This window comes from Marmota marmota, unplaced genomic scaffold, assembly GCF_001458135.2.
Source record: "Marmota marmota marmota unplaced genomic scaffold, marMar, whole genome shotgun sequence".
Taxonomy (NCBI): Eukaryota; Metazoa; Chordata; class Mammalia; order Rodentia; family Sciuridae; genus Marmota; species Marmota marmota.
In genome coordinates this window covers 15,415,085-15,428,319 of record NW_025999960.1, presented here as the reverse complement: position 1 = coordinate 15,428,319, position 13,235 = coordinate 15,415,085, and the positions used below count along the sequence as shown (strand labels likewise).

The 13,235-nt window shown below is 35.5% G+C and overlaps 1 protein-coding gene and 1 pseudogene across 1 annotated transcript in view; one reads left to right on the top strand and one right to left on the bottom strand.

Annotated features, from left to right (window-relative positions):
• Positions 1-13,235, bottom strand: part of Spats2 (spermatogenesis associated serine rich 2) — a 34,851-nt gene that overhangs the window by 17,757 nt on the left and 3,859 nt on the right. Inside the window, exons 2-6 of the mRNA XM_015493456.2 lie at positions 12,636-12,744; positions 10,309-10,358; positions 7,468-7,729; positions 5,942-6,121; positions 1,285-1,420 (exon numbers count right to left, since the gene is read on the bottom strand). Coding sequence (XP_015348942.2) covers positions 1,285-1,420; positions 5,942-6,121; positions 7,468-7,729; positions 10,309-10,358; positions 12,636-12,744 — 737 coding nt within the window. The remainder of the gene's footprint in view (positions 1-1,284; positions 1,421-5,941; positions 6,122-7,467; positions 7,730-10,308; positions 10,359-12,635; positions 12,745-13,235) is intronic.
• Positions 11,133-11,547, top strand: LOC107148672 (annotated as a pseudogene).

The window sequence follows — 13,235 nt, the reverse complement described above, 5'->3', positions numbered from 1 at the left end:
AATGGATAGTTGGGAGAAAGAGTGGGACTTTCTATTCACAAACACATCCATTCTTGTTTCAGATCTAGGTGGGTGTTTTTCTTCTTCTTCTTCTTCTTTTTTAACCAATAAACAGAATGGACACCTACATTCTTAAATAAGTCCAACAGCTTGTCTTCCCAATTGCTGTCATTTTGATTAATCTGGTCCTAAAGTTTTTTTTATTTAAAAAAAAATCCCTCTTAAATACCCCCAGAAGGGAGCTATGATTTAAATATATACTGTCTAATAGTTAAAACAGCTTTGGTATTCTAGGATTCTAGGAGACGTTAGCATATATTCCCCCCAAGAGAGTCTATAATTAAACATACTTGATTTTGTGAGTGCGAATGTGAGTGTGTGGTGCTGGGGATTGAACCCAGGGCTCATGTATGCCAGGCAAGCTCTACCACTGAGCTATTATTTCCCAGTCCCTATAATCAAATATGTTCAATAAACAGCATAATTCACAACATACATTAGCATTCAAAAGGCAGTAAGAAGGCCAATATAGTAATATTTTTTTTAAAGTATTTTCAAACCTCTTTAACTACCAAACCTGGTTTCCCTGACAGAAAACATATTAAGGTATTATAAGAATGACTATTCTACAGAACATAGTTTGAAAAACACAGAATGAAAAGCAAATCAATGATTAATAATAGGTCATAGAAGAGATTGTTGGGCTAAGGTGCATCATGAAGGATGAAAGGAGGTAAGAAAACAAAGAGCTTTTCTACTTTATAATTTTGTTTGAATATCAGGTCATTTGTTACACTACCAGTTTAAAAGACAGACCTTAAAGCAAGAGTGCATGATTTACTCTCTAATTATTTGTCTCTTTCCAAACAATATTAACTTCAGGCCCATTTCTAGAGCATATTGTGTTCAAAAGGACAAAGCAAAAAGGTAAATATACTATAAGACTTTTATAATCCTCTCCCTACTATGTGGAATAGTCGAGGATTAAAGACCCTAGTAAGTAGCTAACCATTTTTACAAATGATCATTCTTTTATGTCAATTCCCTCTCTCTCTCTTTTAATAGTGCTGAGTACTGGGGATTGAACCCAGGGGAACTCTATTACTGAGCTACATCACCAGTCTTTTTAATTTTTTATTTGGAAACAGGGTCTCACTAAACTGTTGAGGTTGGCCTTGAACTTGTGATTCCCCTGACTCATTCTCCCAAATTGCTGGGATTACAGGCATGTGCCACTCACTGTGCCTGGCCTGTGCTAATAATATAAAATGCAACTTAACTTACCAGCTCTGCAATTCAGCAAAAGCTTGTTTCATTTTCTTAATGGAAGCATCCATTTCTTCTTTAACTACAACTCGATACCGTGCAAGAGATACTGTGCAGCGCTGGAGGTCTTTTACAGATTTTTCAATATTGGAACCTGAGGGAAAAAACCCAAAGAATATTTTTAAAAAGAACATAAGTTAATTTAAAAGTTGAATCTGAGCACCTAAGGCAAATGTCATAGAGAAGAATAATGTTTCCTAAATGATCACCCTCCCAACAACACAGAATAATACAGAAGATAGAATGATATTTCATAATTTTTGAAAAAATAAGTATTCTGGTCAAGATAAAGTAATAAGAACTGGATTTATCCTCCAATCCTAAAAAGTTAACATTCACAAACAGACACAATATATGAAACAGTGGTTTTCAGACAATGAAAAACAGGTAGTACTTTCTCCCTGAAAAAGTAGAGATGAATTAAGTAGGGACTATGGTGCCCCGATATACCAACTTGAGAATTCCTAGGTTACAGTGCAGTGAACAGAAATCCTAAACACACTGGAATTGAGAGGACAATTCTGAATTGAGAATTTAGGGAAGCCAAGGTGGCTAGAATTCTTAGGATACAGTCCTGGAGAGATCCACACAAAATTCAGAGAGCTGAACAGTGATCTACAGAGAACTCTGAATATTAATCAGTGCATAGGTGTGAGGAAATTACCAAGACAAGGAAGATGACCACTGCAAAGAAGCAGGCAGATAATTCCCTGAACTCATCCAGGCCAGGAATGGTTTGTGTCACACTAGCCAGAGTGAAAAAAAATCTCACAATTTATAGGGGACCAGGTAGAATACTTAGAAGGGTATTGCCCCAGTAATGAAGCAAAATTAGCTGTAAACTAGAAGCTGCTGCTCTAAGTCCATCCCATCTAACAAAATTTAAAAGCAAGCCTCAAACTGTTTTTCACAAAACTGAGTCCCTTAACAAATCACAAGGATGTGTGGTGGTATATATCTCTAATCCCAGCACTTTGGGAGGCTGAAGCAGGAGGATCACAAAATTCAAAACCAGCCTCAGCAACTTAGTGAGGCCCTATCTCAAACATTAAATAAAAAAACAGAAAGGGCTGGGGATGTAGCTTAGTGGCAAAGTGCCCCTGGGTTCAATCCCCAGTACCAAAATTAATAAAGCAGAATATGCAATAACTGGCATCTGATAAAAATGATCAGTTATATAAATAAGACATAAAATAGAAAAACACAAACACAAGAAAAAAGAAGTATAGAAAAATATGACCCATAATGAAAAGAAAAATAAAACAGAAGATAGAATAATACAGAAGTTAGAATGAGGTAGAAAAGAACATCAAACAGCTTTTAAAATCTTTTATAATCTAATACCATACATTCAAGAAGGTAGAGGACAGCATAGCATAATAATCAGCGATACAAAAGTTTTTATTTGGTTTTGCTAAATTGCCCAGGCTGGCCTTAAACTTGGGATCCTCCTGCCTCAGTCTCCTGAGTAGCTAGAATTACAGGCATGTGCCATTGTGGCTGACCTATTTATTTTGAGACAGGGTTTCACAAGTTGCCAAGGTTGGCCTTGAACTTGCAATCCTCCTACCTCAGCCTCCCAAGTAGTTGGGATTACAAGAGTATACCACAGCACCAGACTAGAAGATATAATTTTACAAGACCTCAAGTGAACTTCTGCAGACCAAAAACATAAACAAAAACAAAACAAATTCTGGGATGAAAAACAGACAGGACTATATTAACAGCAAACTAGAACTACTCAAAACAAAACAAAACTTAGGGAGAAAAGAAAAAAGCAACCTATTAAGTAAGTACCAAATTTTCAAAACTTCTCAAATGACAGGATTAATAGAAAAATTTACCATGTGAAAATTACAAAATTTAAAAAGTTCTCTTTCTATAGTATAGTTTGAAGCATTACATGTGGGTGTTATGGATTAGATCTGCAATGTCCCCTGAAGGCTCTTGAATTGAAAATTTGGTCCTAAACTATGCTCAGCAGCAATGCTCAGAGGTGGGGCCTTTGGGGAAGTGATTATACCATCTGGGTTCTAATCGCATTAATGCATCAATCCATTGATAGAGTCACAGCTGAATGGACTACTGGAATGATGTGAAAACTCAGGAGGTGGAACCTAGTTAGTCATTTTGGGGGACCCTTGGGGACTATCTCTTATCCCCAAGCCCCTGTTTCTGGGCCATCATGAGATAGCGTATTTGCTCTACCACACTCTTTCTGCCATGATGCTCTGCCTCACCAAAGGCCCATAGCAATGGATCCAGCTAATTATAGAATGAAACCATGAGCAAAAATAAATCTTTCCTCCTCTAAGTTGATTTTCTCAGGTATTTTGTCACAGTGACAAAAATCTGACTAACATAGTGGGCAAGCCCAACTTTGTAGAAAAAGATAAAATATATTTATTTACCTAACATATTTCAGATAGTTTCCAAGAATCCTATTAACCTTTCTATCTGCTGATGTCAAAGTTATACATATAGCTCATTAAAAGAATCATGGGTCTAAGAAGATTATAATTGTGACAAGACACACATTTGTAACTTCTAAATTAATTTTTAGAGTCTTGTGTTGCTTAGGCGGGCCCTAAATGCCTAGGTTCAAGTGATCCTCCTGCCTCAGCTTCCTGAGTAGATGGGACTAGGGCTCCCACTATCTTGCCCAACTTAAATTTCTAGATTTAAATTCTTCCTCATTTCATCTTTATTTCTTTTATTTTTTATGTATGTACATATCTATATTGTATGGATTTTTTTTTTTTTTGGAACAAAGGAATTAACACAGGAGCACTTAACCACTGAGTCACATCCCTAGCCCTTACTATTTTTTAAGACAGGGTCTGGCTAAGTTGCTTAAGGGCCTTGCTAAGTTGCTGAGGCTGGCTTTTTGAATTTGAGATCCTCTTCCTCAGCTTCATAAATCACTGGGATTACAGGCATTCACTACTATGCCCAGTCAACTTGATTTCTTTTAGAATCTACCTAAAAGTTTTTATGCCCTATGCCTATAAACCTCCTTTTTATTTTTGCTTAACTGGATATTCTCAGACTTCTTGTTCTGTAGAAAGTTGAGGGGTACTACAAAGATGAAAAAGGAGAGTATTACTAAGTAAAATTTAGCTCATGTGGAATAAATGACTCAATAGAGCTACAAGTTACAAGTGTCCTTTATATTTGTTTCATATGTTCACTGGAGTGAACTATCCTGCTTAGATGTATGAAACTCAGAAGGGCTATTATCTCTCTTCTTTAAAAATTACTGGCTGTTTGTTTAATTATTTTTTAAGTTTTTAAAAATTTTTTATTTATATATGACAGTGGAATGCATTACAATTCTTATTACACACATAGAGCACAATTTTTCATATCTCTGGTTGTATATACAATATATTCACATCAATTCGTGTCTTCATACCTGTACTTTGAATAATAATGATCACCACATTCCACCATCATTAATAACCCAATGCCCCCTCCCTTACCCTTCCACCCTCTGCCCTATCTAGAGTTTTTTCTATTCCTCCCATGCTCCCTCTCCCTATCTCAGTATGAATCAGCCTTCTTATATCAAAGAAAACATTCGGCATTTGGTTTTTGGGGATTGGCTAACTTCACTTAGCATTATCTTCTCTAACTATCCATTTACTTGCAAATGCCATGATTTTATTCTCTTTTATTGCTAAGTAATATTCCATTGTGTATACATGCCACATTTTTTAATCCATTCATCTATTGAAGGGCACCTAGGTTTGTTCCACAGTTTAGCTATTGTGAATCATGCTGCTATTAACATTGATATGGCTGTGTCCCTGTAGTATGCTGTTTTTAAGTCCTTTGGGTATAGACCAAGGAGAGGGATAGCTGGGTCAAATGGTGATTGTTTATTTAAATTATTATTATTATTATTAAAGCAAAGAGCTATGACCAACTAATTCATGCTAAGTACTTCAGAGATAATAATCTTGTTAAAAGCCAGAGTCTGTCAGGTATCAGTAAGAGCATGAAGTTGTGAAAATATTTCTTTGAAATGTCATGTCAGAGATAGAAGAGATTTTTTTTTTACTTGTTAAGTCAACTAGGAGATAAAATGAAAAATAAAGTGCACAAAAACACTGCAGTAAAGCAAAGAAAGGAAACAGGTTAATGTTAGCTAAGTCATTCTGGCAGTAGAGTTTGGCTGTAATTCACAAAAAGGATTCTGTTATTTGAACAACCATATACAGTATCTGAACTACTTTCAGACACTATGTACGTGGAGGTAGGAAGAGTTGGGTAATTAGAGCCTGAAAAATAGAAAAAGTATTACCGGATGTCCAACCCACTACCTTTTTTTTTTTTTTCAATACTGAGAATCGAACCTATGATCTTGCACATCCTAGGCAAGTGCTCTACTACTGAGCTGTGTAGCATCCCCAGTCCTTTTTCAAAATTTTATTTTAAAACAGGTCTCCCTAAGTTGCTCAGGCTGGCCTCAAACTTCTGATCCTCCTGCCTCAGCCTCCCAAATAGTTAAGACTGATGCACTTCTGAAACTTCACCTATGGGAACAAAGGTAATTTGCTCTCTTTAGCCAAAAACAGATGTTTCACTTCTCACAAGTGAACCTTTGATTTACCAAGCTTTTTATTGGTGGAGGAGAGTGGAACGTCCTCCATTCCCAGACTGGAAAACTGAGGTCCTTTGGTGGATCTTGAGAGAGATTTGGTAGCATTCTTGGAATGTTGGGCATTCTGAATAGGGTGTACAGCCGAAGACCTGGGCTCAAAGTCAGAGACACCATTCTCCAGTACAGATCCTATCCAAGAAAGAGAGCACAATGTACAGGTACATCAATCAACCAGTCTTAAATACACAAAGAAAACAGGTAAAAAATGTTTTAGGCAAAACCATACCTCTTTCAAAATCTATGAACAAATCAACTGACAAAATAGAACAAAGATGAGTGTGGCTATCAGTAGCTTCTGGCTTAGTCCTAAGAGATACCCTACATGAAAAAAAGAAGCTATAGCCAATCCATTTAGACAGGGAGTGTGTGCCTTATGGCTTCCTAGCTTCCTTGTAGTTTTGGCACTAGCAAATGGAGAGATAGTATCTCCAACTTCTACTAGCTTCTGAAAGTTGCACTATAGGGGGGAAAAAGTTTTACATTGTTTCAGGGAAAGAATTTAAAAGCTTTAGAAAATAGAGAAAGGGTGGAAATAAGAAATGAGAAGAAAACTAGCTCAGAAAAAAAAAATGGAAGTCATTGGCTATCTTTGGTTTGTTTCAGGTCAATGTAGGTACGATATTTTTTCTCTAGGGGTGTGTGTGTGTGTTAATCAATAAAAGAACATTTAAAAGCACAGCATAATTCTTTTTTGTTTTTGTTTTTTTTATTTTGAGACAGGGTTGTTGCTGAAGCTGACCCTCAAATTTTGTGATCCTCTTGTCTGAGCCTCCTAAGTCATTGTGATTATAAGCCTGTGCCACTGCGCCTGTCTAGTACAGTGTAATTCTTATACTGACATTACATTATAAAGCTAGGAGCAGCAAGGTAGGGGGAATTGGATTAACAAATAAGTAATTTTTAAGAGAAAGATTCCCAGTATCTTTCCAGCTCTCAACAAAATGGTTAACAAAGAAATGTACAAGATAAGTGCATTTACCATCTATCACTAATCTTTACTAAAAAATAAATGTGGGCCTATAAAAACCAAGTCTAGTTTTCATGAAAGCTAGGATGATCATTAATATTATATATTCCTTACTGTGTTGTGTCTTAGAATAACATCACCATAATCATCATCTCATCCTCATTTTCCTTAAAGTCTACAATTTTTAAAAAGATTTTAAAGTCAACTTCTGCTGTCTCTATGAAAAATCCTATATTTTGGATAAACTCAAAGAAAACATTTCAAAGGTACTCCTTTGCTATTAGAAAATTTTATAAGATTGATTCAGAACAGAGTTAAAATATGAGAAAGGTAACAAAATTTTATGTTTCTAGGCCTTTGATAATGACAAAATGTGACCTCCACACAAAAGATAACAAAAACTAAAAAGCAAAAGACCTATCAGATTTAATGATTGCTTTCTCAACCAGGAGGTTCCTATATTTTTTTAACTGAACGCAACTTTTCAAAAAAATGTTAATAAACTCACCTGTTCTATCCAGCGTATCTGGCGAGCCAGACTCTGGATCTTCTAGTTCTCTGGCATCTACTGAAAGTGTCTCCAAACCTTCACTGAGTGAGTCCACAGACTCTGCATCATTGATGGCACCATTGACATGGTAACCATTAATGCCACCTTTTCCTGAGGAAGGCACAGACTGCTCCTCTTGAATGGAAACCAATTTACTGGAATCTGGGATACTGTTACTTGCTTCTGCTGTAGGTTTTGGTTTGCTTTTCTTCTTTTTGTTCTAAGGTTATTGAAGATTTGAAAAACAGAAAAGAAAAGGCAGAGCCCCACCACCACCAGTACAATCCAAAAAGGTAAGAAACTCTAGCTACCTAAAGGCAACCAATGTTACCAATTTTTTCCTATGTTCTTCCAGAACAAATTTTTGAACAAATTTTTGTATATGTTGAATCACCACATAAAATAATTTTTTCCTATGAAAAATCCTATATTTTGGATAAACTCAAACAAAACATTTCTTTATGGCAAAACCTACCTTAAGCAAAATAAAAAGATAAATTACAAAGTGTGGAAAAAACATGTCTGACTTATACTCAAAGAGTTAAATAAATACAGAGCTCTAACAAAAAGCAAAAACAAAATAATAACCCAATAGAAAAAAAAATGGCATAAGCTATAAACATACTAAATGAAGCATAGCCTTAGTTTAAATAATATAAACTAAAACTATATACTGTAAAATAATTTTTTATCTGTTAGATTAGCAAAGGTCAAAAAATATGATAACACTGTAGGGTTGAATGTATAGAGAAGCAATCACTTTTATATATTATTACTGGGAGCATCAATCTAATAATACTTGTCCAACTTACAAATGTACATATCTTTTGGCCAGCAATTCTACCTCTAGGAATTTATAGGTGAGACTAACATGTACAAAATTACATAGACACACCAGGTTATTTACTGCAGAACTGTTAATGATAGCTACTAAATTAATAGTTAATTATTACCTTGTTAAAGGACTGGAAACAACCCAAATGTTGGTCTAAAAGGGACTAGTTAAATAAATTATGATACATCCAAATAGCAGGATGACTATATATCCACAAAAAACAACAAAAAAGTTCATTATTGAGACATGGAGTAAATTCCAAGATCTATTACATGAGAAAAAGGAACAGTCAAAGAGGAGAATACATGTTCATATCTGTTTATATGCATAAAAATATACTGGAAGATACATAAGAAATTGATAATACTGTTTGCCTCTGGGGTAGAAAACCAAATGGCTGGAGAACAGGGATGTGATAAAGTTAGTTATGTGCATTAACTTTTGTACATTTGAATTTTTAGCTGACTATATTACCTATGAAAACAGTAAAATTTAAACAAATAAGTCCTTTACTTTTGTTTTGTCAAACCACAGCTCTGCTGACAAAACTTAAAATTCCTAAGGCTAGACGGATATAACTGAATCAATTTCCCCCCAAGTTTTTTTGGTGGTCCTCTCTGGCAGGAGCACACCTGAACTCAAGATACAATTTTCTTCTCTGCATAGCTCTCGTCTTGCTCTTAAATATTTTCTCCCATGTAAACTAGCTAAGTTTTCATATTACTGTTCCATGTAAAAAATAACTATATAACCCTGGGCCAATAAATTAAGATACTAGTGTTTTTCAGAATACTCATAACTATTCTAGGTTGGGTGAAAGCAATGGGAAGAAGTTAAACGAATATGCAAAGCTATAGGCATGAAAAGCTTCAGGACAGTCTGTAATAATATTAGGTACCTCTGGAAAAATTCTTAAGGATCACTGAGACCAGCCTGATTTGGTCAAGACCTGATAGAACTCCTAATGAAGTGATTTAGAGTCATCACAGTTGCATTTCAAAACTCCAGCATTAACCTAATATAAGAAAAGAACACCCTAAACAGATTTCATAGAGATTAAAATCCATACTTCAAGCATTTCTTTTTTAAAAAATATTTTTTAGTTGTAGTTGGACACAGTACCTTTATTTTTTTTTTTATTGTTATGTGGTGCTGAGGATCGAACCCAGCGCCTCGAAAGTGCTAGGCGAGTGCTCTACCGCTAAGCCACAACCCCAGCCTCTCAAGCATTTCTGAAAGGCACTAGATTGAAGGTACAGAGTTATGGGAAAGATTTTGAGAACAGCTGGTATTCCTTGGAGAAGCACTTTGATTTTAAAGATAAGGAGAAGGGATCAAGAACTACTAGGTTAGGCATTATATTAAATACTTGTATGTATTAGTATTGCTTTCCCTACTTTAGAGATGAGCAAACTAAGGCACACAAAGATTACAATATTCCTAGATCACAAAGCCAGGATAGAATGGAACAGGATAAAAATCCAGTGCTGAATGACCCCATATCCCAAGTGCCTTCTAATTCTCTAAATTGCAACATCAGACCCCTTTGAAAAGTACCCAACAGCTATGGTAGTAAGAGTCTTCTATAGACTTAAAGTTAGTTCATTAATATTAGGGATTAAAACTCAATTATTTTAGCTGATCTATGATATGTACAGTTGAAAACCAGAACACTTTCTCTGGAGGAGTTCTGCTTCCTCCATATGCTCTCCTGCTTTACTCCCTGTCTAGTATCCTCTTGGCAAGTGCACTATGGCAAAGGCACTGTTTCTTACCTTCATTTATAGGGAGGGAACTGGGGTACTCTGTGAGACACAGTTGTATCTCAATATCAAAGATTTTTTTCAACCAGCTAAACTGAAGATATTTATGTAAACCTTTTCTTTCAAATATCTGCAGAGATTAAATTTTTAAAAATAATATAAACATCAATATCATGCTCTTAAAATTTAATTCATTTTTACCTTTTTCTTGCCTGTTACTGTCCATTCTTTGAGTACTTCACTGGCACTACCTGTAAAAGAAACCAATTAGAGATTTTCTCTCCACATACACAGTTAATCAAGAATTAATGTCCCTATATTTTATAATTACTGGAGAATTTCCAAAGTGCCTAATAATAAGAGTTAAGGATTAAATCTCTAAAGTAATATAATATGAGATCATGTCATGCTTCCCTTTTGGAATATCTGCCTATTTGGATATCCTTTTACATGTAATTAAATTTCCCCAGTGAGTTCTTCCAAGAAGAGACTAATGCAGCCTGGCCATTTTGAAGATGCTTTTTTTCCTCCTCTCAGTACTGGGGATTGAATTCAGGGCCTCCCACATGCTAGGCAAGCACTCCATATCCGGCTTTTTATTTATTTTATTTTGAGACAGGGTTTCACTAAATTGCCAAGGTTGGCCTTGAACTTTCAATTCTCTTGCCACAAGCTCCCAAGTAGCTGGGATTTCAAGCGTGTACCAACATTCTTCTGATGAAGAATCTTTTTTCATGGTTGACTACTGAGTGTTATGAGAAGTCAAACTGCTGTCAGAAAAAGTTATGTGTGATCTTGTGTATTCAAAACCATTAATACAGCATTTGAAAAGAGTCATCTAAAGAAAGACATGGCTGGGCTGGGGACATAGCTCAGTTGGTAGAGGCATGGGAGCAGAAGGGAGGGGGCATGGGGTTGGAAATGATGGTGGAATGTGATGGATATCATTATCCAAAGTACATGTATGAAGACATGAATTGGTATGAATATACTTTGTATGCATATATATGAAAAATTGTGCTCTATATGTATAATATGAATTGTATGTATTCTGCAGTCATATATAAAAAAATTAATAAAATTAAATTAAAAAGACAGACAGACATGGCTCCTGAACATGAACATGAACATGGTCATGGAAAACTGGAACTTCCAGTTTATAAAACAATGGAAGATAGAAGGGACACCGTTAGAAACTGGAAAAGCTGGCTGCAAAAGGGCTCAGGGATCCATGGGGCTGCAAAGAAGTTTGGTGATACATGGGTGGCTTTGCACACCATTTCCTTTGTTGGTGCATAAGTAAAAGGATTCATATGGGAATTTGCTGCTTTTATGGTAGCCAAAGGGGCTAAATATTATCTGGAGTCTCAGAATGAACATAGAAGCATTATTGAAGATAGCATATGGAAATACCTTAGTGACTTCTTAATTCTCTTATAAAAATAAGATTTCTTCATTGTATTGTACTTGTCTATGTATTTGTCCCTTAAAGAACACTAGTAAGGTTTAATAAAGTAAGAAAAAAAAATAAGAATCTTTTATCTATACCTCAGTCTGTATACAAAGATGAACTGGTCTTAGCCCAAGTGTGCCATCCCCTCCTCTCAGGTTACACATTACCTTGGCTACTTTGTTTGAAAGAGACTTGCACACCACACCAGACCCAAATGCTAACATTAACATTTAGCATGAAAAGAAAAGAAAAACCTTTCAGTATATGAACCTATTTATTTATACACTTGTAAATTCAGGAAAATAATAATAATTTTATTATTAAAATTTCTAATAAACCTAACCTGATATACAAGGATGAAACAGGTTCAAGTAAAGTTCTTCTCAAATAAATTAAGTGGAAAGAAGTTTGTGAAACACTCCTCAACTCTGAATCTGAAGGCTCCACCACACTTGCCATTCATTCTTCTGTTAGATAAGGATATTCAACCCACCCAATTGAGTTACTTGTGCCAAACTAAATGATAATAGAGCTTCCAAGAATGCCAAGTCCTGGAATTTGCCATATGTTGCTGGGCCACTGAATTACTCCATTGTTAGGAAGAGCCTCTTAAATTCTTTGTTTCTTTTTTTCCTTTGCAGTACTGAGGACAGAAGCCAGAACCCAGAGCCTCGTGTATGCTAGGCAAGCACTCTACCACTGAGCCATATCCCCACCTGAATATCTTAAATTCTAATTTCACCTAACTTTAATCAAGTTCCTTATAGCAATCACCATGATGTGAGACTAAGTTTTTAGAAACCAGTGATGTGGTTTCTCAAAGTGGAGAATATCTGTATAGAATAATGGAGTTTTCTTACTTTATCTTTTATTCTAGATATCTTGTAGCTTATGTATAAATTATTTCTAGGGATGAAAAAGGCATCTTACATTAACAAAATGTGATGGTATGTTATGTTATCATGGGGTCTGCTATAGCATCTATGAAACTATAAATTGCTGTGTTCCAAAAGTCTGAAGTAACTTCTACTGAACAAATACAAACTAATAAGAAAAAAAATTGGGCTAGAATTACCTTCCATGAATGCTTGTACGGTTTTGTCCACACAATTATCAAAGTGCTGCAAAACCAGGATGATTTCATTGTTGCTCTTATTGGGAACTATTGCACGCACTGCATTTATCTAGAAAAGAAGACAGAGTCATTTAATTCTGACATGAGTAGGTCACTATGAAACTGACACATATTACAGAGAATAACAGTGACATTTCGTTTTTAACAATATTATCACTCTTTAGTGTCAGTGGAAATACATGCAACCATCTCACTGTGAATAATAAATACATGATGACAATAGCGCATGAAAAATTAATATCAAAACTTAGAAAAGTATAACATTGCTGGGAGCAGTGGCACATGCCTATAATTCCATCAACTGAGGAAGTCAAGGCAGGAAGATCACAAGTTCAAGGTCAGCCTGGGCAACATAGAGAGACCTTATCTCAAAATAAAAAATAAGGGGCTGGAAAAAAAAAAAAGAAAAAAAAAATTGGAGCTAAAAAAAAAGGGGGGGGGGCTGGGGTTGTGGCTCAGTGGTAGAGTGCTTGCCTAGCATATGTGAGGTACTGGGTTCAATTCTCAGCACCATAAATAAATAAACAAACAAACAAAGGT